General features: G+C 32.2%; 3 protein-coding genes across 5 annotated transcripts; all 3 read left to right on the top strand.

The window, feature by feature from the left end:
• The first annotated feature begins 738 nt into the window (after positions 1-738).
• LOC108814843 (dormancy-associated protein 1) lies at positions 739-2118 on the top strand. Of its 2 annotated transcripts, XR_001943708.2 has the most exons (4): positions 739-929; positions 1013-1226; positions 1462-1590; positions 1762-2118. XR_001943708.2 is itself a non-coding variant. In XM_018587479.2 (3 exons), exons 1-3 carry the CDS (start codon positions 824-826, stop codon positions 1796-1798), a joined length of 357 nt encoding a protein of 118 aa, XP_018442981.1. In that variant the 5' UTR covers positions 739-823; the 3' UTR covers positions 1799-2118. The 2 variants fall into 2 exon arrangements, 1 of the variants encoding a protein (XP_018442981.1); XM_018587479.2 differs by lacking the exon at positions 1462-1590.
• Positions 2119-3459: 1341 nt separating this feature from the next.
• LOC108812590 (glyoxysomal processing protease, glyoxysomal) lies at positions 3460-7171 on the top strand. 2 transcript variants are annotated; one of them, XM_018584889.2, is made up of 14 exons: positions 3460-3708; positions 3812-3858; positions 3943-4114; positions 4197-4244; positions 4325-4384; positions 4484-4612; positions 4720-4830; positions 4946-5049; positions 5141-5226; positions 5321-5415; positions 5499-6135; positions 6220-6412; positions 6582-6673; positions 6761-7171. In XM_018584889.2, exons 1-14 carry the CDS (start codon positions 3643-3645, stop codon positions 7009-7011), a joined length of 2091 nt encoding a protein of 696 aa, XP_018440391.1. In that variant the 5' UTR covers positions 3460-3642; the 3' UTR covers positions 7012-7171. The 2 variants fall into 2 exon arrangements, with proteins under 2 accessions (XP_018440391.1, XP_018440399.1); XM_018584897.2 differs by having other exon boundaries at positions 3461-3708; positions 5502-6135.
• A 16950-nt stretch (positions 7172-24121) lies between these two features.
• On the top strand, positions 24122-26021 carry LOC108841392 (dof zinc finger protein DOF1.4). Its single transcript, XM_018614152.2, has 2 exons — positions 24122-24396; positions 24541-26021. The coding sequence occupies exons 1-2, from the start codon at positions 24331-24333 to the stop codon at positions 25444-25446; spliced, it is 972 nt and encodes a 323-aa protein (XP_018469654.1). The 5' UTR covers positions 24122-24330; the 3' UTR covers positions 25447-26021.
• The last annotated feature ends 241 nt before the right edge of the window (positions 26022-26262 follow it).

Here is a 26262-nt window from a genome sequence, read left to right as displayed (position 1 = left end):
GCTATGGAAAAGTGAAAATTAGTTATTTTGAATCTGTTGAAGTTTCATTAGTTTATTGGTCCCATTTCATGACTCATCGACCTTATCTTATATCTTCATCTTCATCTTCATCTTCATCTTCATCTTCATCATACTCCACTTGCACTTTTTTATTTCCATACCCTCCTCATTCATTGTCTTTTGTTCCTAAAATTACTTTTTAACAATTTTCTAAAATTACTATTTTCAAACATTTTACTCTAGACAATATTTATCATGTAATCATGTATTCCTGATTAACAATGTATTATCTTTCATTAAAATCGGACACTGTAAAAGTTAAATTAAGCATGAAACGTGTAATGATAGTCCAGTGATTAAATAATTGCTATCTAAGTCAATTTACAGATTGAAATTTAATATTATTTAAATTATGGTCGAAAATTATTTAGTCCAAATGTTTTTCAAAAAGAAGTCTAAATTAATATAAACATCTTTTCACAAATCTTATGAATCAGAAGAATTTCAATGAAACATGTTCTGATTATAATATAAGAAGTACTAAACATTTATGTTACTATATTAATTTTGAAATACAGTTATGTGAGGTAGTTGAAAATTCACTCGTAGTTAAATTTGCAATAAGAAACTAAATACTAAAACAACGAAAAGTATTAAAATGGCATGGCCAGCAGTGGAAAAAAACAATTTAATAGATAAATAATCAAGATATTTTGAGAAGCTGTCTATAAAAGTCATAAACCACCACCAAAAGCTTACTCCACCCTCGCTACAAAAAGTCACTCAAGCAACAAAAGAAAAAGCGAAATCAAACAAAAATAAGATGGTTCTGCTAGACAAGCTCTGGGATGATGTTGTGGCCGGACCTCAACCCGACCGTGGCCTTGCCCGCCTCCGGAAGATCACTACCCAACCCATTAATATCAGAGGTATCATCTATACTATAATAAGCACTTTCTAGATTGGTTATAATCATAGCTAGACATTAACTAGTGTTTATGGAATGATATAGGAGAAGGAAGCAACAAGATGATGCTTAGGTCGTTGACTATGCCGACGGTAGTGAGCCCCGGTACTCCAACTACTCCGACCACTCCGACAACGCCACACAAGGATAACGTGTGGAGGAGCGTCTTTAATCCTGGAAGCAACCTCGCCACAAGAGCCATCGGCTCCAACATCTTTGATAAACCAACCCACCCAAATTCTCCATCCGTCTACGACTGGTGAGATCATTATTTATATGTTATTTTCTGTGAAATCATATACTCAAGACTTTAAATCTTAGATGTCATAAAAGATAATATAGGGGAACAAGTCATGTGATCTGGTCAGCTTGTAGGATTCTGACTTTTGGAACGAGTTAAAGACAAAGTACTGAACCGTATAAATCTAGGAACGGTTTGGTTCGTTTTGATTTACTGATATCTTGGTAATGAGCTATTTATGTGTCACTGTCAGCGATGATAACGAAGCTCAAAGGAAGGAACACGTGGCACTGTGTTTAGTGGGCGCGTGGATTAAATGAAAAACAATAAAACATTACTCTGTTTTACCATATCAACCACCTTCCTTTATTGTGCATATATGGTATAGTCATGAACTCTATAGCTTCGTAGAATCGTAGTAACCAAAGATGGGAAAAGAAGATATTTTTCCTTTTTACTATTTTATATACAACCGTTGGTTGTTAAACAGCTTCAGAATCGGAGGGTTTAGATCAGAAGTTGATGATTTACTTGTTGGTTGCACGTGTCGCAGGTTGTACAGCGGCGAGTCAAGGAGTCAGCACCGTTAAAAGCGAGTCAGAGGGAGTGACACAAGTGGGTGATATAAATATGGTGTCTAGATCTACCTTCACGAGTTCACGTGTCTGTTTTGCTTGTGTACATAACGGTCTTCCACCTATGCAATAAGTTGTCACGTTGTTAACTTTCCACTTTGGGCTGTGTTTTGCAAGTTTTCCTTTGTGTGTGTTTGTACTTGTAACTTGCAAGTGACGGGTTTGAACCAAAAAAAGCTTGCAAGTGACGGCTGAATCTTCACTGTCCCGTTGGATTTTGGTTGTGAAAATGCCTCTGCTTTTTCTAGTGCTAATAAGATCTTGTTTATATAAAATGTTGGTGGTTTTATGGTAGTGAAAAAGTGTTAATTTTTTCCTCCGCCTGTGTGAATGTACAGTCTTCTCCAAAAATGACATCAACTTTCAAGCTCGTGGAATGAACTGAGGGCTCATAAAGAAGATTAAAAATTTAGAACAATTATATTATCAGCTGGAACCACCATGGACATTAAAAATTTAATACACGACAAAATGCAGTTTCCCTGGTATTTTATTCCTATTGAAAACCAAGTATTGTTTTGTGTTTATTTTGGATTCAACATATTAGTCTGGGTTACAAATGGTCTTAGAACCTTGAAAGGAGCAATGGTGGTTTAGTTATTTTATGGAATTAAGGTTTAATGGTGGATTCTTTCAGGAAGATAAAAATTGGTTGGACATCCAGACTACTTTATAGTTATGCCGTGGTTTATGGTCATCATGTACCAAAGCACCATCAAGCTGCGTGGAAGAGGTTAATGAGGGTCACAGTTAACAGGAAGAAAGTGTGGAGTAGGGTTTGGAATTTTAATGAAAGCTTGTCTAATGCAAAAGTGTGGAGCAGGATGAGCAGACTTACGTGATGATCAATAAGGTCATGTGCCCCCGGCTAAACTTAAAAAAAATGTAACTAATCTAAATGAAAATGCCTCCCTGTGCTAATCCAATTCCCATAACAATGGCTTTGATTAATCAAACCCCGTACGTGATAATGCCCTGACTAAAAGTTTTCTTGGATCTGGTCCTAAGGAGAAAACGTTTAGAGAAATTGCCTGACATAATCATTTTTAGTTTATTTCATAAAAATAGCACTAGGAAAAAGAACAAAATAAATTTTATTAAAAAATAAAATATGTATTTATATCTCTAGGGCTAACTAATTTAAACCTAGGATTTAGAGTTTTTTTTTTGTCACAAATGAAATTTTGAGTTAAGAAGTGATTTTTGGGAATGAAATTTTAAATTCAGAAATAAAAATAAATATTAAAAATTTTAAAATAAAAAAATAACTTTGATTATTTTATTTTTTGAAAATTATTTTTGCGATAAAAACTTGAAAATAGTTATTTGAGAGAAATTGTCCAAACGTTTATACGAGAAGAGCTAGGAATAAAGAAACAGTAAAAAAGGCAGATTAGACCATTTGTAACCCAAGCTAATATGTTGAATCCAAAAATTAGTTATGCTTTGCTAATAGTTCATATAGAGATTTGGAATAGATTGTTGATAAATTGACTAAAGTCTAACTACATCGTGTTTATCTAATTTTTCTTTTTCAATCTTTTATATTTCAACAGTCTCTGTACTAAATGAAAAAGAAAAAGAAATTCTGAATAAATAATTTTTAATAGTATTAGATTGTAGACGCCCTCTCCTTGATTGGATAACCTATCCTCTTGACTCTTGTTGTTTCCTTACCAAATCCAACCCTCAAAAAACCAATTCTGCCTGCCTGTCTGAGTTCGGTTTTAATTTTACTCAGCACGCATCAGAATCCAATCTTACCATCTGCCAATCGAAACTCCCATCTCTTTCCGACCATGGATCTCTCCAAAGTTGTCTCCTTTTCCCGGAACTTCGCCGTCTTGGTTAAACTCGAAGGCCCTGTAATAATCTCTCTTTCCCCTCTCCCACCAATTCGTATAAAATCATATATCCTTATCTTGGGGATTGAAGATGATTCTGTGTTTTTTTTTTTTAATATTGAAGGACCCAAAGGGATTGAAGATGAGGAAACATGCTTTCCATCAATACCAGTAATCATGCTCATCTCAAAACTCTTTAAAAGCTTCAAACTTTCTTTGTTTTGTTTCTGAAAACTTTAATTTGGTCTGTGGAAGTTCTGGGAGTACAACACTTTCAGCTTCTGGGATGTTGTTTCCAACAAGTATCTTGGGTGGTGAAGCTAAGCTTATGTCTGAAGATGGTCAGGAGGACATGGCGCTGGTTTTGACTGTTGCTTCTCTTGTTGAGCCTTTCTTAACTTTGGGACATAGAACTAGTGTCTCTCAGGTTAGATATAATACATGTTCAAATTATACATGATTTTTTTCTTTTTTGTTTTCTGATGTTGGCAACGTTTTCTTGTTAAAAGGATCCGGTGAAGTTAATTCCTGGTGCTCGGATTGAGGTTATGGTTGAGGTATAGAGTGTGGTTTTGTGTTGAATGGGGTGACTTCTTATTTGGAGATTTTGATGTAGATGCTTTTTCTTTTTTTCCAGGGTCAATTAAACTCGGAGAAGGAAGATCCTTTTTGGGTCCCTGCGCAGCTTCTTTCCCTGGTATGTTTGAAATTTTGAATCTTTCTTGCGGTGATTGGTTTATGAAGCCTTCTTCCCCTTATTCTGTATTAATTTTTTTTTAACTAATATTGCTACAAGGTTGATGTCCCTGTATCTTCTGCTGCACTCAAATCTCTTATTGAGACTTCTTTGGGTTCAAAAGATTCTGGTTGGGATGTTGGTTGGTCTTTGGTCTCTGGTGACAGTGATTCTCAGACTTCAACCAGTGTAAAGTCATATGCATAACAATATAGAAACGTTTTTGTATTTTCTTCTTTGAAATGAAAATATTCTTTCTACTTTTACTGAGATTCAGTTTTGGATACTTGTTCCAGATGAAACATTACAGCAAGCCTTTGATGCAACGTGATGAGCCAAATGATGCTATGTTTATGGCCAAGTCTGCCACTCGAATGGCTCTTCTAGGAGTCTCTTTAAGCTTACTGGTGGATTATTTTCCCTCCCTATTACCTCCTTTATAATTCATCTTAGTGTTACAGTGCCTTTATAATCCATGTCTAACCATTTTTAGTCTGTGCCTGCAATTTCTGTGTGAATCAGGATCAGCCAAACATAAATATCGCTTCCCCATGTAGCAAGGGTGATACACTTGTAACACTTGGCTCTCCTTTTGGAATCCTTTCACCTCTTCACTTTTTTAACAGGTGAATAATGGCTACATTTTAGTCATTTATAGATCATCAGGAGTTCCCTTCTCGCAATAGTCTCACCATTCATCTCTATGAATCTAAACAGCGTATCAACTGGTTCCATCTCAAACTGCTACTCTTCTGGATCGCTAAAGCATTCACTGATGATAGCTGATGTTCGTTGTCTCCCTGGTGTGTTGTAGTACCCTTCTCAGTAGTTCTTATATATATGCTTTATTTGTTTCTTCTCGAGTAGCTAAAACTTGTTATCCTGTTTTGGTTTCAGGTATGGAAGGAGCTCCGGTGTTTGGTAAGAATGGTCACTTGATCGGCATTTTGATTCGACCGCTAAGGCAAAAGAACAGTGGCGTTGAAGTCCAGGTTTGTCAACGCCTACTTCATATCCTTTGTGTTCATTTGAAATTTTATTGTAATGTTTCATACAAAACTGTAGCCTTCGGTAGCAGCTGGTGGTTCCATGGGGAGCAATCACAGCTGCTGCTTGCAGCCACTTGCTGCTGCCATCTGATGAAGGCATAAAAGCAAGTCACCGGGGAAATGATAGTACTCTTGTACAAGTGGCTGTTGAGAAAGCGATGGAATCAATTTGTCTCATCTCTGTCAACGATGGTGTCTGGGCATCTGGTGTTATTCTCAACGAGCATGGTCTCATACTAACAAATGCTCACCTTCTTGAGCCGTGGAGGTTTGGAAAAGGTGGTGTATATGGTGAAGGAGGTTTAAGACCGCATGTCTTAGGAGCTGAGGAGTTTTCTTCCACGAGAAGCTCCAGCAGATTTTGGGAACATGAGAGTCAAACACTGCCACGAAAAGCTCCAGCAGATATTCATGTCAAGAAATACAAACACAATTTCCTTCAGACTGGGGATAAAGACATACGTGTACGGTTGTGTCAACAAGGTTCTTGGACTTGGTGTCCTGCTAAAGTGGTCTATATCTGCAAGAATCAGTTAGACGTTGCCTTACTACAGCTAGAAGATGTTCCCGGGAAGCTCCAACCTATTGCTGCCAACTTTGCTTCTCCTCCTTTGGGCACACCGGCACACGTTGTAGGACATGGACTCTTCGGACCAAGATGTGGTAAAGACTTCGTTAATCCAAAGATTATCTTGTTGAATCTGATTTGTGTTCTGTTTTATCTAACATGTCTGTTATGTTGAATAGGGCTTTCTCCTTCTATTTGTTCCGGAGTTGTAGCAAAGGTAGTTCACACAAAGAAGAGATTGTATACGCAACCCATCTTCCAAGACACCACAGAGTTCCCCGCAATGCTAGAAACAACGGCTGCTGTGCATCCTGGTGGTAGTGGTGGTGCTGTTGTCAATTCAACTGGCCATATGATTGGACTTGTTACAAGGTAATACAGAAAAAATCATTCCCAGACAATTTGTATGTCTCTGAAAATTCAAATGTGAGATGGATCATTAGATCAGACAAAGCTAACACAAGATTAAAGTCTTCTTTAATCAGATTGTAACTCCTCTGGTTTCAAGGATAACAACACTCTTTTTTTTTTGTATCTGCAGCAACGCAAGACACGGAGCGGGGACAATTATACCGCATCTCAACTTCAGCATCCCATGCGCAGTTTTGGCACCAATCTTCAAGTTCGCAGAAGGTTTTGTCTAATCTTTGTTTGTTTTTTGCTTATGGAAACATAACGGCGAGTAGTAAGTGTTTGCTTGCCTTGCCGTCTTAAAAACAGATATGCAAAACATGGAGATCCTACAAACACTAGATCAACCAAACGAAGAGCTCTCATCGATATGGGCTTTGATGCCATCGCTGTCACCAAAGCCTAAGCCAAACACTGAGCATTCTCTACCCAAGTTACTCAAAGATGGTAATAACAAACAAAAGAAAGGATCGCAGTTTGCCAAGTTCATTGCAGAGACCCAAGAGATGTTTGTAAAACCGACCAAGCTTTCCCGCGACGTGATCCCTAGCAAGTTATGACAAAATGGTATTATTCTCTGCAAGCTTTGCGTCTTCATTTTCGCCTTTAACTTGTGGATAAAGATTACAGTGTGCTGGTATTGTTTCTGGATTCCTCTGCTTGTAACATATTTAAACACTTATTACGATTGCAACTGTTTATCAATCTTTCATACTCTCATTCTATATTTCTTGCATCAACTTTCCCTAGAGGTTAAATACGGTTTTTGAACCGAAACCAAAACTGTCTAAACTATTCATAATTGCTTATTTTTAGATTCTTTTGTTACATTACTAAGACTAGACTTAGGATTCAGATCATTTGGGTATTAGACATTTCGACTCAACAAAGTATTTGAAATTTTCTAGTTAAGGTCCAGACGGTTTGGATCCATGACTAAAATCATGAAAACTACATGTAGTTTTCCCAGTCAGTTTGGATTCATAATTAAAATTTTGTAAAGGGCAATTCTCACTTTTTTAATTTTTGTCACAAAAATAGCAATCAGAAAATAAAATGACTAAAATATCATTTTTTATTTTGAAATTTTTAATATTTATTTTTTATTTTTAAAATTTTGTACACGTTATTTTCACTCTTTAATTCTAAACTCTAATTTTTAGATTAATTAACCTAAATGTTATAAATACATATTTATCTTTCAATAAAAATTGTTTTAGTCATTTTTTATTTGTGATGCTATTTTTGTGATAAAACTTGGTTTTGTACTATATTGAGTATTTTTGTCTTTTGTAAACTACATGCAGTTTGATAGAATATGCAAAAGCTATTCTAAACGGAAATCCAGACAGAGAGAAAAGAGAGAAGAGAGAGAAAGAAGATCTGAGAGCTTTTGGCGTCCGGCGCGTGAACGTTCGTACCGGTGCTGGAATCTTTTTCCTTCAGTCAAGAGTTATTTTTTTCCTGTCTCTTTCGCCGCCTACCACCAAACGCCTTGTCGGAGTTCTGGGTTGGCGCCATCGCTCAAACGGTGGTTCTTTTATTGGAGGGAGGAAGCGTTTATGTGGAGGCTCTCGGCGGAAGAGGTCGGGCTTGCATGTTCAAGGACTGTTTCCGGATGATGGAGGCTATCGGAGCTCTGTCGACGCCGGCTTACCCCGGGAGGTGAAGGTTCCTTAAGCTTCGCTGCCGCCGGTTCTAGTTTCCGAGAAGGGGAGGCCTTTTCGGCTCCGTTTTCGTTGGTCTTGGCGCCGAAGGGTAGAGGCTCAGATAGATCTACGCTGTCGGTTTTGGTCTCTTTAGATTTTTAGGGTTTTATTTCTGTTTTGGTTTAGTGGAAGTCGGGTGTGGTGCTGGTGGTTCGTTTGCGCGCTAGGGTCAGACGGAATGAGATCTCGTTGGACGAGGATGCTCTCCGGTGACAGCGGCGACGACAGATGAAGTTTAGCAGAGTTTGAAGGTCTCGGGCTTGTAATGCCCTGTAGGTGGTGTGAGGACTGGAGGAGCTCTCGGTTTCTCCGATGACGCCCTCCGTGACAAGCTCGACGGAGCAAAGCCGCTAAGGCGGAACCGCTGGTGGGAAACGAGAAGATGTAAAGCCAACACGTGTCGCAGGTTTGGGCAGTGTTAGTTTTGGGCCTTCGACCGTGTAATGTGTTTTTCAGTTTTTTTTTAACTTGACCGTGGGCCTGTATTGTAAGGATTGTGGGCTCAGCCCTTTTTAATTAATATTTCTATTTGAAAGAAAAAAAAAAAACTACATGCAGTTTTCGAGGGTACGTAGCAGGTTTGGTTGGTTCATATATTTAAGACACCTGGAAAATTAAAGTATGAGAAATAGATTGGAAGACCCGAAAAGAACTCAAAACCCAAAATAGTTTAAGCACTTAAAAATGCTGACAAAAAAAAGAAAATAATTCAAGTACTTAAAAAATACCAAATTTTTATACCAACCTGAAAATCCAAAATTTTATTCAAAAAAAAATTCTAAAATCTGAAATTTATCTGAAATTTTATTCGAAAATCCGATCCGAAACTTAAAAAAAATATCCGTAATACTAAAAATTTATCTAAAATAGCTAAATATACTTAATTAATACAAAATATTTAGATATTTCAAATACCTGATCAAGTTTTAAGTAGGATCCAGATGTCTGTAAATCCAAAATAAAAAGACCCAATAATATATTTAAACATACCCGGACCCAAACAAATGCAAAACACTAACCGAAACATGGATTGAAGTATGGGAAAATGGCTTATTCCCCTATTTGTTCCCGGCTTTTTCACACACGAACTTTTAAGTCATGCCAAAAACCACACGAACAACTTAAATATTGCTTATTTCCTTATGAACTAATTATTTCGAGCTTTTTCACACACAAATTTTTAAATTTTGCCAAAAACCACATGAACTACGCTATTTTTTGAGTTACATACACAAACTATCAATTTTAAGCTAATTCTCTTAAAATCATAAATTGTGTTATTTAAACATCAACTTAGTTTATGATAGGTAGATAGCCGGTTTAATTTGGGTTGATAAAAAAGATAATACAACGTTTTGTTCTTTTTTGTTTTCTTTTTGTCAACTGCTCTTCTTCTTCAAAAATCGTTTTACTTTTCATCATCAATTGGGAATAAAATTTATTATTTTGTAAAAGATTAAATGTTTTACATGATGCATAAAAAAAGAGAGCAGCAACTACTAGTTTACCAATCCGCTATGTTGATGCTCTTCTTTCTTTATGCATCATATATGTAAAACGTTTAATCTTTTACAAAATAATAAATTTAATTCCCAATTGATGATGAAGAGAAAAACGATTTTTGTAGAAGAAGAGCAGTTGACAAAAAAAAAAGACAAAACGATGTATTATTTTTTTTTATCAACCCAAATTAAATGGGCTATCCACCTGTTATAAACTAAGTTAATGTTTAAATAAAACAATTTACGATTTTAGGGGAATTAGCTTAAAATTGATAGTTTGTGTATGTAATTCAAAAAATAGCATAGTGTATGTGGTTTTTGGCAAAGTTTAAAAATTTATGTGTGAAAAAGCTGGAAATAATTAGTTTATAAGGGAATAAGCAATATTTCCGTTGTTCGTGTAGTTTTTGGCATGGTTTTAAAGTTCGTGTGTCAAAAAGCCGGGAACAACTAGTTCGTAGGGGAATAAGCCATTTTTCCGTATTGAAACACATCCAGCAAGAAGATTGAAGTTCTCATACCACGTGACGTACGTTGTCCCAACGCTTCTCAGTGGGTTGATTTTTTCTATCATACAATATACTTTATGCTACATAATTTTTATTTTATACGATAGTAATTTACAGCAAATTATAGTGAGAAGAGATCATCATATGCAACGAATAACTGTAGCGACCTGGTTTTAATTTGTTTTTCATTAAACCAAACCATGTTTTTTAAGGTTGAATGTGACTGTGTACGTGTGCTTATACCTAGATATATATATTAGCGTACATTTTCTCTTCCTCGTTCCATAGTCGATCCCTCATTCTTCATCTCCCTCCCATTGCTCATTACCTGTGTCACCTGTCTTCTTCACGTATGTGTGTATATGGGAGAATACGAGACGACAGACGAGACGGAGAAGTAAAACCAATCAAGTATGCGTATTTGCTAGTTTAGTACTAATATTATGGAAAATCTATGATCTAAATATGTAGTTTGATTGGAGTTTTGTTTGCTAAATCGGAAATAGGAAATTAGAGGATTCAACCGTTGATTGTATTGAATGATATTAAAAATCGTTTATATAGATGTATAATATAAATCGAGTTATTCTTGGGTTCACCCCTAGAGTGAACCTTTAGGTTACCAACCAATAGAAACTTGTCATTTTAAATTCAATATCTTTTAATTAAGGAAACAAATAATTTGTCAAATTATATTATTTTTTCAAAATAAAATTTAAAAATAAATAAAAATAATATATAAAAACGAATTAAAAAAATTAATGTTGTCAACAAAACACTAAACCCTAAACTCTAATACTAAACCCTAAACTCTAATCATAAACCCTAAACCCTTGGATAAACCATAAATCCTTGAAAAAAACACTAAACATGTTGTCAACAAAACACTAAACCTTAAACTCTAATCTTAAACCCTAAACCCTTGAGTAAACCCTAAACCCTTGGGTAAACCCTAAACCCTTGGGTAAACCCTAACCCTTGGAAAAACACTAAACATTTGGATAAATTCTAAACTATAAATCTTAAACACTAAGCTCCAAATCTTATAAATAAATATTTTTTTAAAATAATCTTTATTGAGAACTATTGTTATTTTTATTTATTTAATCTTTTTTATTTATTTTAAAAGCATAATATAATTTGGCAAGTTATTTTTGTTTCCTTAATTAAAAGATACTAGATTTAAAATAACATCTTTCTATTGGTTGGTGAACCCAAGAAAAAGTCATATAAATCTGGTATGAGACTGTGGGGGCACAAATATGTTTGTGCTAACGGTGAATTATGTGGATATTTCGGGGTATAAAAACATTTGTGTTACCGGCACATTGTATGGAGATTGTGAGGGCACAAAGACGTCTCTGTTAGCGGCGCACTGTGTTGGGATTGCGGAGACAAAAATGTGTGTACTAACGGCGCATAGGAGATTGCGGGATACAAGGATGGACTCTTATACTAGTGGCGCATAGAGTTATATATTTATCCTTACAAGGAGAATGTGGGGTGAAGAGAATATCTACGTAGTATCATCATATTTATTTTTTTTGTGTGTATTAGACGCGGTGTTTGCTTCATGCTAAAGTTAGGTCTACATAGTTGTAGTGCTATGTACTGAGAATGTGGTTTGCGTAATTAACATTCCATACATCACTGATTGATTCCCCTATTACTCACCTCTTTTTCTTTTCCTTGCATGTGAGCACGACGAATAGTCGGATATATAGACGGATTGATGTCTTAGGATGATTCTCATTTTATTTCGGTTTTCATTTAGTTTTCTATGAATTTTTGATACAGTTTACTCCAGTTACTTAATTTAAAAATAATTATTCCACTTTTATTTTATTAAATATTTCAATAATTTATTTGGTTTTAAATAATTCGATTATATTCAATATTATACCGTAAATAACACTCCGTTGTTGAAAGAGGAGGAGATGGGTGTTACAACGTTCTAAATGGTTTATAATAAGTTTTGCAGGAAAAAAACATCTAGATCATGAAGATCTCAATGTTTATATTACATTCTTGATGGCCTAAATGAAAAATTTAGGTCGTCAACGTAGCAAACAGCAGAGGAACCCAAATATCATTTGTCGAGCTTCATCAGAATCAGTTGAGCAGAAATGTTGATCTTTTGCATCTCTAATCTGAATCCCTAAACTGATACTAAAGCCAGGTTGACCGATGGACGGTTTCCCACGTTATAAATGATAAATTTTGTAGCAGTGTTTTGAGATGATGGGTTGAGAAATTAAAATCCGCAATAAAAAATTTATAGTAAATTGTAACATTTATAGAACTACAATAGAAACAAATTTGTTGAACAGATCTTTAATAATTAGTTTGTTCTTTTACATTAATAGAAAAGAAAAATTGGAAAAAATGTAAAAATAACGCATAAGAGAGTGTGAGATATTCTACCAAACTTCCACATGTACGTGGCAGTGTACAACTGATATAATATTAAACTAGAGTTTGATCCGCCCTTTCAAAGGGCGGATAAGATTTTTTTTTTTTGTCATCATCCTATGTATTGATTTTCTTCGTTTGTTAAATGTTTGAGATTGGTTTAGTCAACAAATTTATTAACCCGTCTTTTTATTCATCAATATGTTTAAATATAATGTTTGGTTTTTGGTATTGATTTTAGGTTGTTTTTCTTTTTGGATTTCGATTTCAGTTTGACTATAGTTTTTTTCTTTTTTGGTTCAAAAGAGATATATAAACCGTTCAGTTATTTATGAAAATAACTTAATATAATTATACTTGTGTTTACCCGATCCGGATCTATGGGCTTAGTTTTTTTTCCAAAAATTTATGTACTGAAAATTAGAAATTTCATACATGTAATTTTATTTAAAATTGTTTTTATAGATACATAAATTAAAATTAATAAATATAATTTGTTTAAAATAAAATAATTCATTTATAAAACCCGTAATTATTAATTTTGCTTATATTTAAAGCTGTAAATTATAGTAAAAAATATTTTTAATTTTTATATTGGTCAAAATTTATTTTATTATTATATAAATAAAATATATTTCATTCAACCCGTATCATACTATATTGAATTATTTTTAATACTCAAATTTAAATATGTAATTATTTCTTATTTTATATATCTTACTTTAATATTTTATTTTAATACGTTGAAGTATGTGGTAAAATTCATGATTAATGTATGTTATTCTTTAATTTTATGATTTATAAAATATTTAATAAATTAATTAACTTACTTTATATTTATTAGTTGATGTATTAATTTAATTATGAATATAAACATTATGGGAATATTTTTTTTTTTATTCTATAATGAAAGAATTAATATTTGTTAATAATTTATTTAATATTATTACGAATTTTATTATTTAAAAATAAATATTAAAAAGAATTTATGTTTACATCTTAAATAAAAGACATTAAAATATATTTTTATAATAAAATCTTAGAAAAGGATACTTGACAATATCTTTTTAGATATCTTATTTTCAAAATATTATTAAGTTAGTTGTAAGAGAAAAAATAGGAAATTAAATTAATTCTATTTTACAAATCTTGAAATATTAATAGATATTTGTTAGATTAGAAAAACATTATATGATAATAACTAATGAAATTATTTTAGTTGGACTGTTATGACTTTTTTGATAGTCCAAAACATAGATAAAAAGTTCTCATGTTTTAATAGTATTGATAAACAAAATAAATTTTTATAGTTTAACGAAAATACATTATAATATTAATATGAAATATAGTTTAAATACTTTTTGGGGTTATTGACCAATGGATGGAGCTACTTTTAGAGTTAATTAGACTTAAATTGATATTAGATTGATAATAAATATGATAAATACAAAAGATAAAGTTAAATAGATAATACAATTTTAAAAAGTATATCTAAATGTTTTAGTGAATTTGTAATGTCATGTTTCTCAAACGATGAGCTTGTCTTGTCTTTTATATTGCTCAACTCGATCCAACTATTCTGTATATTTCGAGCGTACGTACATGTCATGCCTTGTTCCACGAATCTCGGCTTGTTAAGTAACCGTTTGATCACAATGCGGCTTGGTATTACCTAGTTAAACTTTTCTGATGAGCTATATATATTTGTTAAATAAAACATGTCTCTAATAGAATTGTAATGAGCCGGCTTTATATGTTAAATCATTCTCCAATTCTAGGCATGTTTACAAAATAATAAGTCTTCGGGAGATGTAAACCTGGGCATTTTGGGTATCGATTTGGTTATTTTGGGTATCGGGTAGTTCGAATAGGAAGTTAAAGGATCCATTTATTACTTGACTTATTTTTGGTTCCGTTCGGTTCAGATAGTTTTGGGTTTGGTTCGGTTCGGTTCGGATAGTAAAAGTAGGAACCGGAAAATATCTGGAATAATTTGGTTCTCATTTGGTTCCGGTTCTTGTTCGGTTATTTCGAGTAATTCGGGTAATTCTGGTTAAATATCAGGTATTTTGGATAGAATATCAAATAATTAGGATAATTATGATAAAAATTTGGATGTTTCGTATTACTTTAGATATTTCGGATAAAAATATCCAGATAATTTCGGATAGTTCATATAATTTGTAATAATTAAATTTTCTTAAAATACTTTGGATACTTTTAATAAAATTTTAAATTATAAATATATTTAGTTATGTTATATGTATATATATTAATATTTTTATATATTCGGGTATCCGTTCGGTTTTTGGTCCTGTTATTTCGGATATAGAAATACAAAAACCATTCGGGTATTTGAAAATTTTGATCCGGTTCTGGTTTCGGGTGTTTCGATTCTTTGGTTCCGTTTTTGGCCCATGCCTAGGTAGATGTATGCATATATACTACCTTTGATTTTGAGTGGTGAATCTAAGTTACAAAATAGTTTGTTTCACATCTTTAGATATTTCGCTCTGACCACAATAATAGTTAAAATGAAGTTGCTCTTGGTTTTTCTTGAATCATCTGATTAATATGATATTGTTCTTTTAAATCTATTTATTTTTGAGTTTTTCCCGAAATACCTCATACAAATCAGAGTTGAATATCCTATTATATATTAACCATTTCTTTATCTAAACTTCTCATATGAGACTTCGATTGACATCTTTCATTCTCCTCTTCAAATCAAGAACCATATTCTTTATGTTCTTTCCTCCAGAGAATCATTTCGGTACCTTTTGTCGCGTCTTCGACATCCAGCACCCTTAATCGCAAGATTACTTTGAGATTTTTTGAGGATGCTCCTTCCACAATTGAACTTTCATGATCTTCTGATTAGTTTATGCCATGTACATCTCATTCCTAGTCTAATGAATTAAAAAATTGTATAGAGAACAACTCTCTTTTACCTTAAGTAAATAATTCAAAACTTTAAAATGAGTCTCTCAACTTGCAAGTTGAGACTCTTAAGTATCCTTGCAATCTGTTCCAAGACATGGTTAAAACTGCAACATGCTTTCCATTGTCTATCGAAACGCTTTCACTTCTGAATGTAGTGCAGTTTCCCGTTGTCTTAAATTATGTATCTCTAAAAGCTGAATCTTTCTAAAATTATCCTTCCAGACTCAACCGTATCCATTAAACTGAACTGTAGAGATCCATAAACCATCCATTATCCATATGTTGTCTAACTTTATGACTTGGGTTTCCTCAACATTATGCTATTGTATGGTAGGAGCAACCATCTCGTTTGTATTGTACCATGCTTGACATTCGCTTTTCGTATATCTGTCTAGCTCAAGAAGATTTCTATTAGTGTATATGCTTGCTCGCCGGTAAATATTTGGGTTGGTTAGGGTTTACTAATAATGACCAAACTTATAAGGTTAGGAGACATTCGACCATAGCATGAAAAACTGTTTCTTCTGATTCTCCACGTCTTGAACGGTAATTATTTCTAATTATTGTCACATGTTCCATTTAATAACTTCTATTTACCATTCTAAATATTTTGTTTGTTTGCTTTTTAAACATCCCTTTTGTGATTGTTTGAAAGTAGATAAAAAGCTTCCTCCCTTTCTTATTTATTAAAAATCATTCCATCTTACTTCAATCTTACAACCATCTAAAACTTTGTACAACATCATACCTTTCTTTGTCTTTGTATTCTCAAATTCTTGGATATAAACAAAACCAAACATTCCTTGTTTCGGTATTATAACTGAATATGCTTGCTTTAATATTGATTGTGATGCAAAGGAATAGAAAATCAACTGCCAATCAAACTGTGAGAACAGCGTCGAAGAAAACAACAAAAAATGAAAATATTAAATATTTCCTCTTTTGGCCAAAGCAATTATCATAAGGAAAAGAGTAATCTGGAGAAGACAAAGTAACATCGAGTTCGAGAAAATAGAGAGGGAATAAAAAATTAACCATCTGACAAAAAGTTATATAAAGACTTCATAGTTTGAAGTTGCAAAAAAAAAGACTTCATAGTTTGCAGTAATTAACTTAAATACAGAAGGGAACGTTAGGGAAGAAGAGAAAATCCCCTTGAAGTTCTACAAAATTCGTTAGTTTCCCTATGCTAATGCTTTTGCTTTTCCCTTTTGATTTCACTCTGCCTCCCACATGCATCGTTGTAAATAAATAGTACTACTACTAGTATATTAATAGATGCACTAAAGTACGTATGTGTAACGTAGACTCTTCAAGACAATACGTACTTATCTAAAAAGTTAGATGTTCCGTATGTGTTGGTAATTTTTACTTAAGAATATAGTTTTGGTGGTAAATATAGTTTTGGTGATATAGTGAGAAAAAAATTAGTACAAAGAAAGAAAACTATAACAAGAACTACGTTGGTCTTGGGGTTGCAAAACAAAAGAAACAAAAAAGTTTCATGTTAGTTTTCTTAACTTGAATAGTGTTTCTTGCTGTTCACATTCTCTTAGTACAATATATGCAATTGTTATATGGTTTACCGTATAGGCAGCTATAAGGTTGTAATTGTTTTGGTAACTTTATGTGTTAGAAAATCTTATTTGTGTTTGCACATTAAAGGCTGTGGAACAAAACACCTGGCTCACTTATCAAAAAAGAAAAAAAAACGCCTGGCTTGGAATACAAATTTTGTATGCATGAATTATAATGGTTCTCAAACTATCCAAAAGAATTTAGATTACTCAAATTTAAACTTTAATTATTTCTAATCACATAAATTTCAAAAACGATTTTCGACATAGCTGTCTTTTACTAATTTAATTTGCATGGATCATTATACATGTATAGTTTGAACCCATAATTCCATTTAGTTTCAGTGTAGAATAATTGGTTCATATTTACCATTGGAAGAAAATCAATTTCTGACCTTGATCATATGGTGGCTTTTCATCCAGTGGAAACCACCAGATCACTATGATGCACTAACGTTGATTTTTCGCATATATGTTTTTGGTACTTGGTTTTGGCATATGATATGTCGATTGAATTTTGAATTTTTGAGCACTGATTAAATGCAATTAGTAACTGCAAACATGTAGTAAGGCGTTATATGATTTAGTTTTGATGCATATACCTAAGATTTATTCTGTTAGTATTTTATTATAGAAAAAGTAAAGTAAAGCAAAGATAATGTAAGGAAAGAGACGAGGGAGAATAAAGTAAGATTGGAAATGTGAACCCATTTGGAGTTGGCAGTGAGTGAGATGGAACATCACATGCACTTATGCTCTCTTTTGTCCCTTTCCTCTTGGAGCTTTCATTTCTTGAAACCCTTCTTCTGATTTGTTTCCTTGTCTCTCTAATCTAACCCCACTTCTTATTTAATTCTTAAAGGTTCTGTATTTTATTTTCTCATGCTATTCATGACTTAGTAATGATGTGATAATTTGATCTACTACGCTTAAAGTCTCAATTGTGACAATTATGCTGGGACAATAGTCGCAATTTCAGAAAATTGTGCATGATTGTTTCCATTATAGTATCGTAAAAACTCATGATATCTCTCTGTGAGTGGAAACTTACACTTTTTTTTATTTTAAAAAACTATATTTATCTCTATATATTCTCAAACTTTATTTTTTTGCTAAGGAAATCTTCTCCAACTTCCATATTGTTATATCATTCTTGAATGTATCAATTATCTCTAGACATTCTCCACCTTACTAAAATATTATAAGCAGTCTATTGAATTATTACCAACATGTCAAAAGGTGCAACTAGTACTATTATAGGGGAAGAGTATCATATAATATTCAAACCGACGCGTATAAGCTAAAGTGAGCTTGCATGATATATGCGTATATAATATGGTTGTTAGAATGTGCATAAATTATACTAATAAAGAGTTGGAAGTGGGATTACAAAGGTAATGTAGGTCTAGGGATTCACTCCAATTCCACATTATGCAAAAGAATGTCACTTACCGTGATGTGTGATGTTCCTCGATCTCTCTGAAAGATTCACCTGTTACATTCTCCTTTATTGTCTCTATCTTTTTTTCTTATATTTTCAATATATAAAATTTAATTTAATGTAAGTTAATCGATTAGAGGTCTAAGATTGTCTAGTTGACCAGTCTTGTTAAGATACAATTAGGGTTTGACACAAAACAACATTTCATAAACATTAAAATATATATATATACCATTTGCTTTGGTTCGTTCAAATATTTAAATACAACATGCTAAAATATTTGTTCTTTTTCAACCAATTTTATCAGGCTTATATACCATACTTGGGATTCAATTTTCAGAATATGCAACTTTTTCGGATTCCAAGTTACAAAACTCTAAAAGTCTTGCTTGTGGAGCTGTTCGTTGGTTATCTGCTTTCGAGAGAGTTCATTCATCGAAAATGTCATACATACATAATTGTTTGTTAATCTAATTGTTATGTGAAATATTTGTTCGTGATATTATTCATTAATAGTTTATTTATTGCATTTATTTAATAATCATATCTAATAAAAATATAAATTATATGATGATGTAATTGAAAATTCGACCAGTATTAAAATGATCTTTTATTAAATTGATGCATACACTCCGTTTTTACAACACTATTCATATTTTAATTTCATAAATTGATCTTTAATTGTATATAAAGGTAATTTATAAATAATGGTATAACATTTTATTAGATATAATAGGTAGTAGGAGTTATATTTGATTGTACTTGTCAAACTAACTTTTATGTGATTATATTTTAGAAAGAAAAATAAGTACGTTTACCAAAAAAAAAAAAAGTACGAAGAGATGCAAAGAGATAAAAACAACAAATACAGGACGAATGGAAAATAGTGATGAAGGACGAAAGGAGAAGAAAAGAAGATAGGTGGGGGTTTCTGTAGACGAGTTAGGATAGAGTGTGGAAGGAAAAATGAAGACGACAAGAATAAATTGGTTACGATTATGTTACATGACATAAATTTATTATTCTGTTAACAGAAGAGTTTTTTTTATCACTAACATAATGAAATTTTTGGTGTAGAGAAATTTATACTAGCAGTTGATCAAACATCTAAATTTAATAAGATTTTCATCTACGTTTTAAAAGCGTACATATAATTATATTATTTATAAAATTTAATTTAATAAAAATTAAATTATTATTTTATTTGTATATCATTATTATTTTAATGATTAAAATTATCTATATTTAATCTAAAATTATAAATTTTTAAAATATAATACGCTCAGTTAGTCTCGATATTACAGTTATAATATTTAGTTCTCAAAATTAAATTAAATGATTATTAAATATTATTTTTGTACCTATTTGATAATGTTAATATTATAGAATTGTTTTTCGTTTTAAAAAGTAAAACTGAACTAAGAATTATTTGTGATATTTTAATAGTAAATATGAACTTAATTAGTTATTTAAATAATAAAAATAAAAGGTTTATAATTTTTCTATAGTAAAACAGAAAATAATTAAATATTCAAAATATCATTTTGTCGTAAAATAATCTCATGTGTAGTGGCATATTATACTGAATGTTTTGATTTGTAAAATAATAACCAATGATCTTTGATGAAATCTCTAGTCACATTTCAAATATTAGTGGCCATTTCTCGTATATATCATGTAAAATGAAATATTATTTTCATATGATGATTCAATTTAATAAAATAAATATTTACATTTAATCTCTTTTGAATAATTTGGATAATATTTATATAATTACTTTTCGTGATTAGTATATGTAACTAAATTGTAAGATTCCGTGTTAATTTGGCTACATATGCCAGCAAAATGCACTTATCTTTTTTTCACACATCCATTTAAAATTTTGATAGTTAAGCGTGATTGAACAGAAGTAGTGGAATGATGGGTGACTTATCGCAAAGTGATTTGCGATATCGTATAAATAATGACAAAGCACGAAAAAGTCAGGTGGTGATTGCATGGTCGTCAGTAAATAATGATTTTGAGCCTTCAGTAAAATTAACATACCGTTCATCAGATGGGATGGGGTCCACGGGCCGAATAAGCGGACGTGAAATGACCATTAACCGTGGGCGATTGGAGCGTTACAAGTAATATCAGAGATGTTTAGCCATCTAAATTCTGTCGTGTGAGACATGTCGTAGAGCGCAACGAAGATGTTGCTTTTTCTAGAAGGGGTGAATTGTAACATCCCGAGTTGTGATATATGGAAAATGTTAAGAAAAATGATTTGACTATCTATGTCATCAAAGTGCACTTACCTTTTATGTCGCACATCCATTTATAACTTCAGAATTAAGCATGTTTGAGCTCGAGTAATAGAAGGTTGGGTGATCTATCGAAAAATAATTCGCAAATCTAGTGAGTGAGGCCAAAGTATGAAAAAAGGCCAGGTAGTGATAGGACCAGTGAACAATGATTTCGAGTTTTCAAAAAAATTAACTCACCGCTCATCATATGGGATAGGATCCACGGACCTAGTGAACGGACATAACAGAATGAAATTTACGGACTGAGTGAACGGACGTGAAAACCCATTAACCATGAACAGTCGAACATTACATATGCTGCTATTGTGGTTGAATAACTATCCATAAAGCAAAGTAAAAAAAAAGTATTTACTCGTAAAATAATTATACTGAAATGTATCTTAGGAGCTAAAAGAGCTAATTGGATTATTTTTCCTTGTTATAGATTTATGGTGATTCCGACTAAAGTGCTAGCTCGGCTATCTCACATGTCTAAGCTTATTGTGTACAAGCACCAGAACGCAAAGCCTATTGATCCAACATGAAAATATAGATCTATTAAGTGTTTAATGAATTTAGTGAGGGACAAAATAGATAAGAAATTTAGTTTATTAAAAGTAATTCGGATTCGATTACAAGAAAATGAAATCGGGGAGAATGTAAATAAGATATTTAGTTTACAAAGTAATTCAAGTTTGATTAAAAGAAAATAAAAATGGAAAAGAAGAACTACTCTGCAGCGATAGAAAATGGACTTTTTTTTGTCAACATAGAAAATATACTCAACTCTCACGTTTAAGATTCATTATAAATTTTGTGTTCAGTTTTTTTTTTCTGTTATATATGATTGGTTTTGGGATCCAAAGAATAAAACTTAGGTTCATCTATTATGGTGAATTTTTAAATTAATCTAATCTTGTAGGACTAGTCAAAATGTCACATAAATTATTGATTAAAAATATTAAATTTAAAATAAAATAGGTGAAAACACAATTTTAACGACGTTAATGCTGTCAGTTAAACCCTAAATTTTAAATTTTAAATCCTAAATCATAAATTTTAAACCAAAATTTTAGATCCTAGATGATAAGCCCAAATCTTAGACCCTAACTCCTAAACACAAATCTTATACTATAAACCTAAACCGTAAATCTTAAACCAAAACTGTATACTCTAAACAAAAATTTTAGATCTTAAACCTAAATGCTATATGGCTTGTGTTTAGAGTTTATAGTTAGAAACTGGATTTAGAGTATAGGACTTGGGTATTGGATATAAGATTTGAGTTTAAGATATAGTATTTGGGTTTAAGGTATAAAATTTGGGTTTATGGTATATGGTTTGAGTTTAAAGTCTAGAACTTAGGATTTAAAATTTAAGATTTAAAGTTTAGCTGGCGGCGTTAACATTGTTAAAATTGATGTCATTTTTAGCTACTTCCTAAAAAATTTAATAATTTTTATTTAATAATTTTCATGACACTTTAATTGGTACTAAAATGAATTTTGAATTAAAAGGTTCATCAGAAAGAATGAACCTAAGTTTTGTTCGGATCCAAATACTAAATAAATAAGCTCCACCAAACTATATATCCACCAAACGGGAAAACGGCCTATTCCAACCTGAACAATTTGGATCGTGCCAAATACAACCCGAACTAATGGTTAGTGCCAAATACGATATGAACTCAATTAAATCTTTAAAAACCTACCTGAACTTTTTAAAACGTGCATAAATCTACATTGAAATATTATTAAAAAGTTGAAATTACATAAACTACTATTTTTCATCGTATTAAATTTTAAAACTTTGGTGATAATTTTTTCTGATTTATATAAATACATAACATGTTTTTACTTATTCTATCTTCAATAAACTTATATATTACTAAAATATAAATAATAAAATATTTATAATTAAATTATCTTAGATATACTTAAAATTTTAAAGTTATTTATAAAAAAATGTATAGATTATTTTTATTTTTAAAACTTAAGTGATTTTTTTTCAAAGTTATTATTATATATTTTGATATTTTTTTCAAAATTTTTGAAGTTATTTATATTTTGAACCTTTTACCTTTCAAAATTGAACAAAATATTAAAATATATAATAATAACTTTTGAAAAAAAATCATTTAAGTTTTAAAAATAAAATAATCTATACAAGAAACTTTTATAAATAACTTCAAAATTTTAAGTATATTTAAGATCATGTAATTATAAATATTTTATTATTTATATTTTAGTAAGATATAAGTTTATTGAAGATATAATAAGTTAAAACATGTTATGTATTTATGTAAATCAGAAAAAATTATCACCAAAATTTTAAAATTTAATACGATGAAAAAATAGTAGTTTATATAATGTCAACTTTTTAATAATATTTCAATATAGATTTAGGTACGTTTTAAAAAGTTCGAGTAGGTTTTTAAAATTTTAATTGAGTTCAGATCGTATTTGGCACTAACCATTAGTTCGGGTTGTATTTGGCACGATCCAAATTGTTCAGGTTGGAATAGGCACTTTTCCCTCCACCAAACTATATATGAACGTTTCCGCCAATTCGTACGTGTTGTTTTACTGATTTGAACACCATAATATATTTATATATTTGTGGTTTAATCATAATAGTGACAACTCAAGAAAAAAGGCAGTACAACAATACAGCAAACATGCGATGACAAGTTGTACATATACTGGTGGAGACCATAAGATATCAAAAGAGGATTTTGAATAAAGATTGGGGAGGACCGAAGTTAGTAGATAAAACTGGTATACTATATCTTTTAACAATTTGTCTTGAAGTTTTTGTTTCAATTGATTCAAAATATTTTTTGGATGGATGTTCTTCTCTCCAAGGGATTGATATATTCTAGACAATGGAAGTAGATTTTTCTAACCAGTGTTATTTTTATTTCTTTTTGAAATTATTAGATAGTAACTGGGTAGCAAAATTTTCTAAACAAATAATCACAGATTTTTTTAATTCTATTTCCGAGTTAAACATATGATTTTTTAAATTGATTTTTAATTAAAAGTAAAGAAACTGATGTATTTCTTTTTACAGAAATGATGTTTAAATTGTTGATATTTAATATATAGTTTAGTAAAACTAAGCCAGTGCAAGGACCATTCCTAGTACAGAGGCATCTTGAAGACTTGAACAACTCGGTAGCAAATCTTAATTAATATCCAGTAGCTATATGTTAAGTACAACTAGATAGAGAAAACCCTAGTGACATCTATATATACATTAGTTACTGAATAGTGAGACAAATAACAATATTACAAATAAAATATAAAGTAAGGAGCTTAAAAACATCTGTCAAGAATCTTTGTGCTGCAGTCTTTGAAAGTTAAAACAGTAAGTAATATAGCTTCAGTAGCCAACAGCTCTTTGTCTCTACGCTGCTGGTTTCAAAAGGATTCTCTTTTAAAGAAGTGAAGAAACAAAGAAAGAATACAAGATCAAAAGAGCTTAATCAAGAAAGATATGTTTGGCAATTGTGACCAAAAGAAGAAGATGCCTATCGTCAACTCTCCCAATACAAATCCACCGGTCTCTCTCCTCTCTCTAAATAATATTTGACCCATTTATCTTTTGTTTCTTAGCTTTTGGATCCGAATAATATCCATTTGTCCTCTCTTTGTTCTGTTGCTTTTAGTTAAACCACACAATCTAAAAAACTTCCTCTCTTCTCAGGCGAGTATGCAGAGCAAGAACATGATCGTTGCTCCGTCTCATCAGCAGCAACCGCCTCAACCGCAACTTAAATGCCCTCGTTGCGATTCATCGAACACAAAGTTCTGCTACTATAACAACTACAGCCTCTCTCAGCCGCGACACTTTTGCAAGGCTTGCAAAAGGTATTGGACACGAGGTGGGACCCTTCGTAACGTTCCCGTAGGCGGTAGCTACCGGAAGAACAAACGTGTGAAGCGGCCAGCAACCACAACCACAATCGCTGCCACCACGGTCTCAACGACGACTTCTTCATGCCCTAACAATCCTCATCATCAGATCTCCCATTTCCCTTCCATGAATCATCATCCCTTGTTCTATGGTTTATCAGATCAAGTGAGCAGTTGTAACAATATTCCAATGTTTCCAAGCCGTTTCACTGATCCTTCAAAGACTTCAAGTGGTTTAGAAGGTGAGTTTCTCTCAACTGGTTTTAATGGTCTTGGATTGGGGCTTCAACATCATATGAGTCATGACCAAACCATTAGTGGTAGCTTCATCAGCAACTCTACAACAAACAAACCATTTCTTCCCTCGGGTCTATTTGAGTCTTCGGTATCTTCCTCTTCATCTACTCTTCTCCAGCATCCACACAAGCCCATGAACAATAGTGGTGAGATTATGGGACAGTCCCATCTCCAAACCCTAGCATCACTTCAAGATCTGCATGTTGGAGGTAACAATGAAGATGTGAACAAAGAAGGGAACCTTGCTGAGATCTCCGGGAACATTAATGGGTTCATGCCATCATCATCTTTAGATCCTTCAAACTACCACAACATCTGGAATAATGCAAGTGTTTCCAGCGGAGCATGGCTTGATCCAACAAATAATATCGTTGGATCCTCCCTTACCTCCTTGATATAAACGAAAAGTTATTGGTTATAATAGCTAGGGTTTCGTCTTCATCACTTTTTTTTTCTTTTTTGTGTTTGAGATGAGAGAAGAAGATTGGATCAGAGAGATGAAATCAGGGGCCATGTTGTTCTTGGCCACTATAAATCTCCCTCGGATCCTCTTCATCTCACCATCTCCATCTTTGTCATTCGCGTTGTTCAAGAAAAACAAAAGGGGCTCAAGATTGGTTCAAGGTTTACTATGGTCGACTGTTAAGTTCACCCAAGGTAAATTATATGTGTATGTACATAATATGGTCTTGACTTTCATCATCTTTTTATTTTCATCTATGTAATTCTAAGGTCCACCACATTGGTTGGTGTTTCTTTTCATTGGGATTAGGAGGGTATATTTGGGTTAATTTGAATTTCTCATGGGGTCGGCGAACTCAATAGTTTTCAAGTTTTATATCTTTTTATGTTTCACATTTCTTCGCTGGTATGGCTTTCATTGGATATACAAGCAGAGGGAGGAATGGTGTTTTGTGTTGTTATAACTCCGGTTTTTCACGTATGAGTTATGTTATTACGGTTCTTTTGGATGCATGTCTATGTATAATATTATAAATATACTATTATCACGATAGAAATGGGACGGGTGTGCATGTGGACTTGGATTGTCCAAACGGAAAAATGTCTTTTGGCTAATGTCAACTGGGAGATTCATGAATACGAAAAAAACCTCGCAGAAACGACGTCAATGGATACAATTAGTATACTTAGACCGACAAAGCGGACAAATATTTTAGATATTTTAGACATACTGCTCGTATAGTTATGTCATATT

Source organism: Raphanus sativus, chromosome 1 (genome assembly GCF_000801105.2).
Source record: "Raphanus sativus cultivar WK10039 chromosome 1, ASM80110v3, whole genome shotgun sequence".
In the NCBI taxonomy this organism is placed as follows: domain Eukaryota; kingdom Viridiplantae; phylum Streptophyta; class Magnoliopsida; order Brassicales; family Brassicaceae; genus Raphanus; species Raphanus sativus.
Note: the sequence above shows the minus strand (reverse complement) of the source record. Positions and strands in the feature narration are given on the sequence as shown.

Excerpts from the sequence above, each read along its gene's own strand:
- LOC108841392 (XM_018614152.2), top strand. The coding sequence starts at position 24,331 with ATGTTTGGCAATTGTGACCAAAAGAAGAAGATGCCTATCGTCAACTCT. Across the intron at positions 24,397-24,540 it reads CTCCCAATACAAATCCACCG|GCGAGTATGCAGAGCAAGAA; the intron begins GTCTCTCTCCTC and ends CTCTCTTCTCAG.
- LOC108814843 (XM_018587479.2), top strand. The coding sequence starts at position 824 with ATGGTTCTGCTAGACAAGCTCTGGGATGATGTTGTGGCCGGACCTCAA. Across the intron at positions 930-1,012 it reads CCAACCCATTAATATCAGAG|GAGAAGGAAGCAACAAGATG; the intron begins GTATCATCTATA and ends GGAATGATATAG. Across the intron at positions 1,227-1,761 it reads TCTCCATCCGTCTACGACTG|GTTGTACAGCGGCGAGTCAA; the intron begins GTGAGATCATTA and ends CACGTGTCGCAG.
- LOC108812590 (XM_018584889.2), top strand. The coding sequence starts at position 3,643 with ATGGATCTCTCCAAAGTTGTCTCCTTTTCCCGGAACTTCGCCGTCTTG. Across the intron at positions 4,245-4,324 it reads GGATTGAGGTTATGGTTGAG|GGTCAATTAAACTCGGAGAA; the intron begins GTATAGAGTGTG and ends CTTTTTTTCCAG. Across the intron at positions 5,227-5,320 it reads TGATGTTCGTTGTCTCCCTG|GTATGGAAGGAGCTCCGGTG; the intron begins GTGTGTTGTAGT and ends TTTTGGTTTCAG.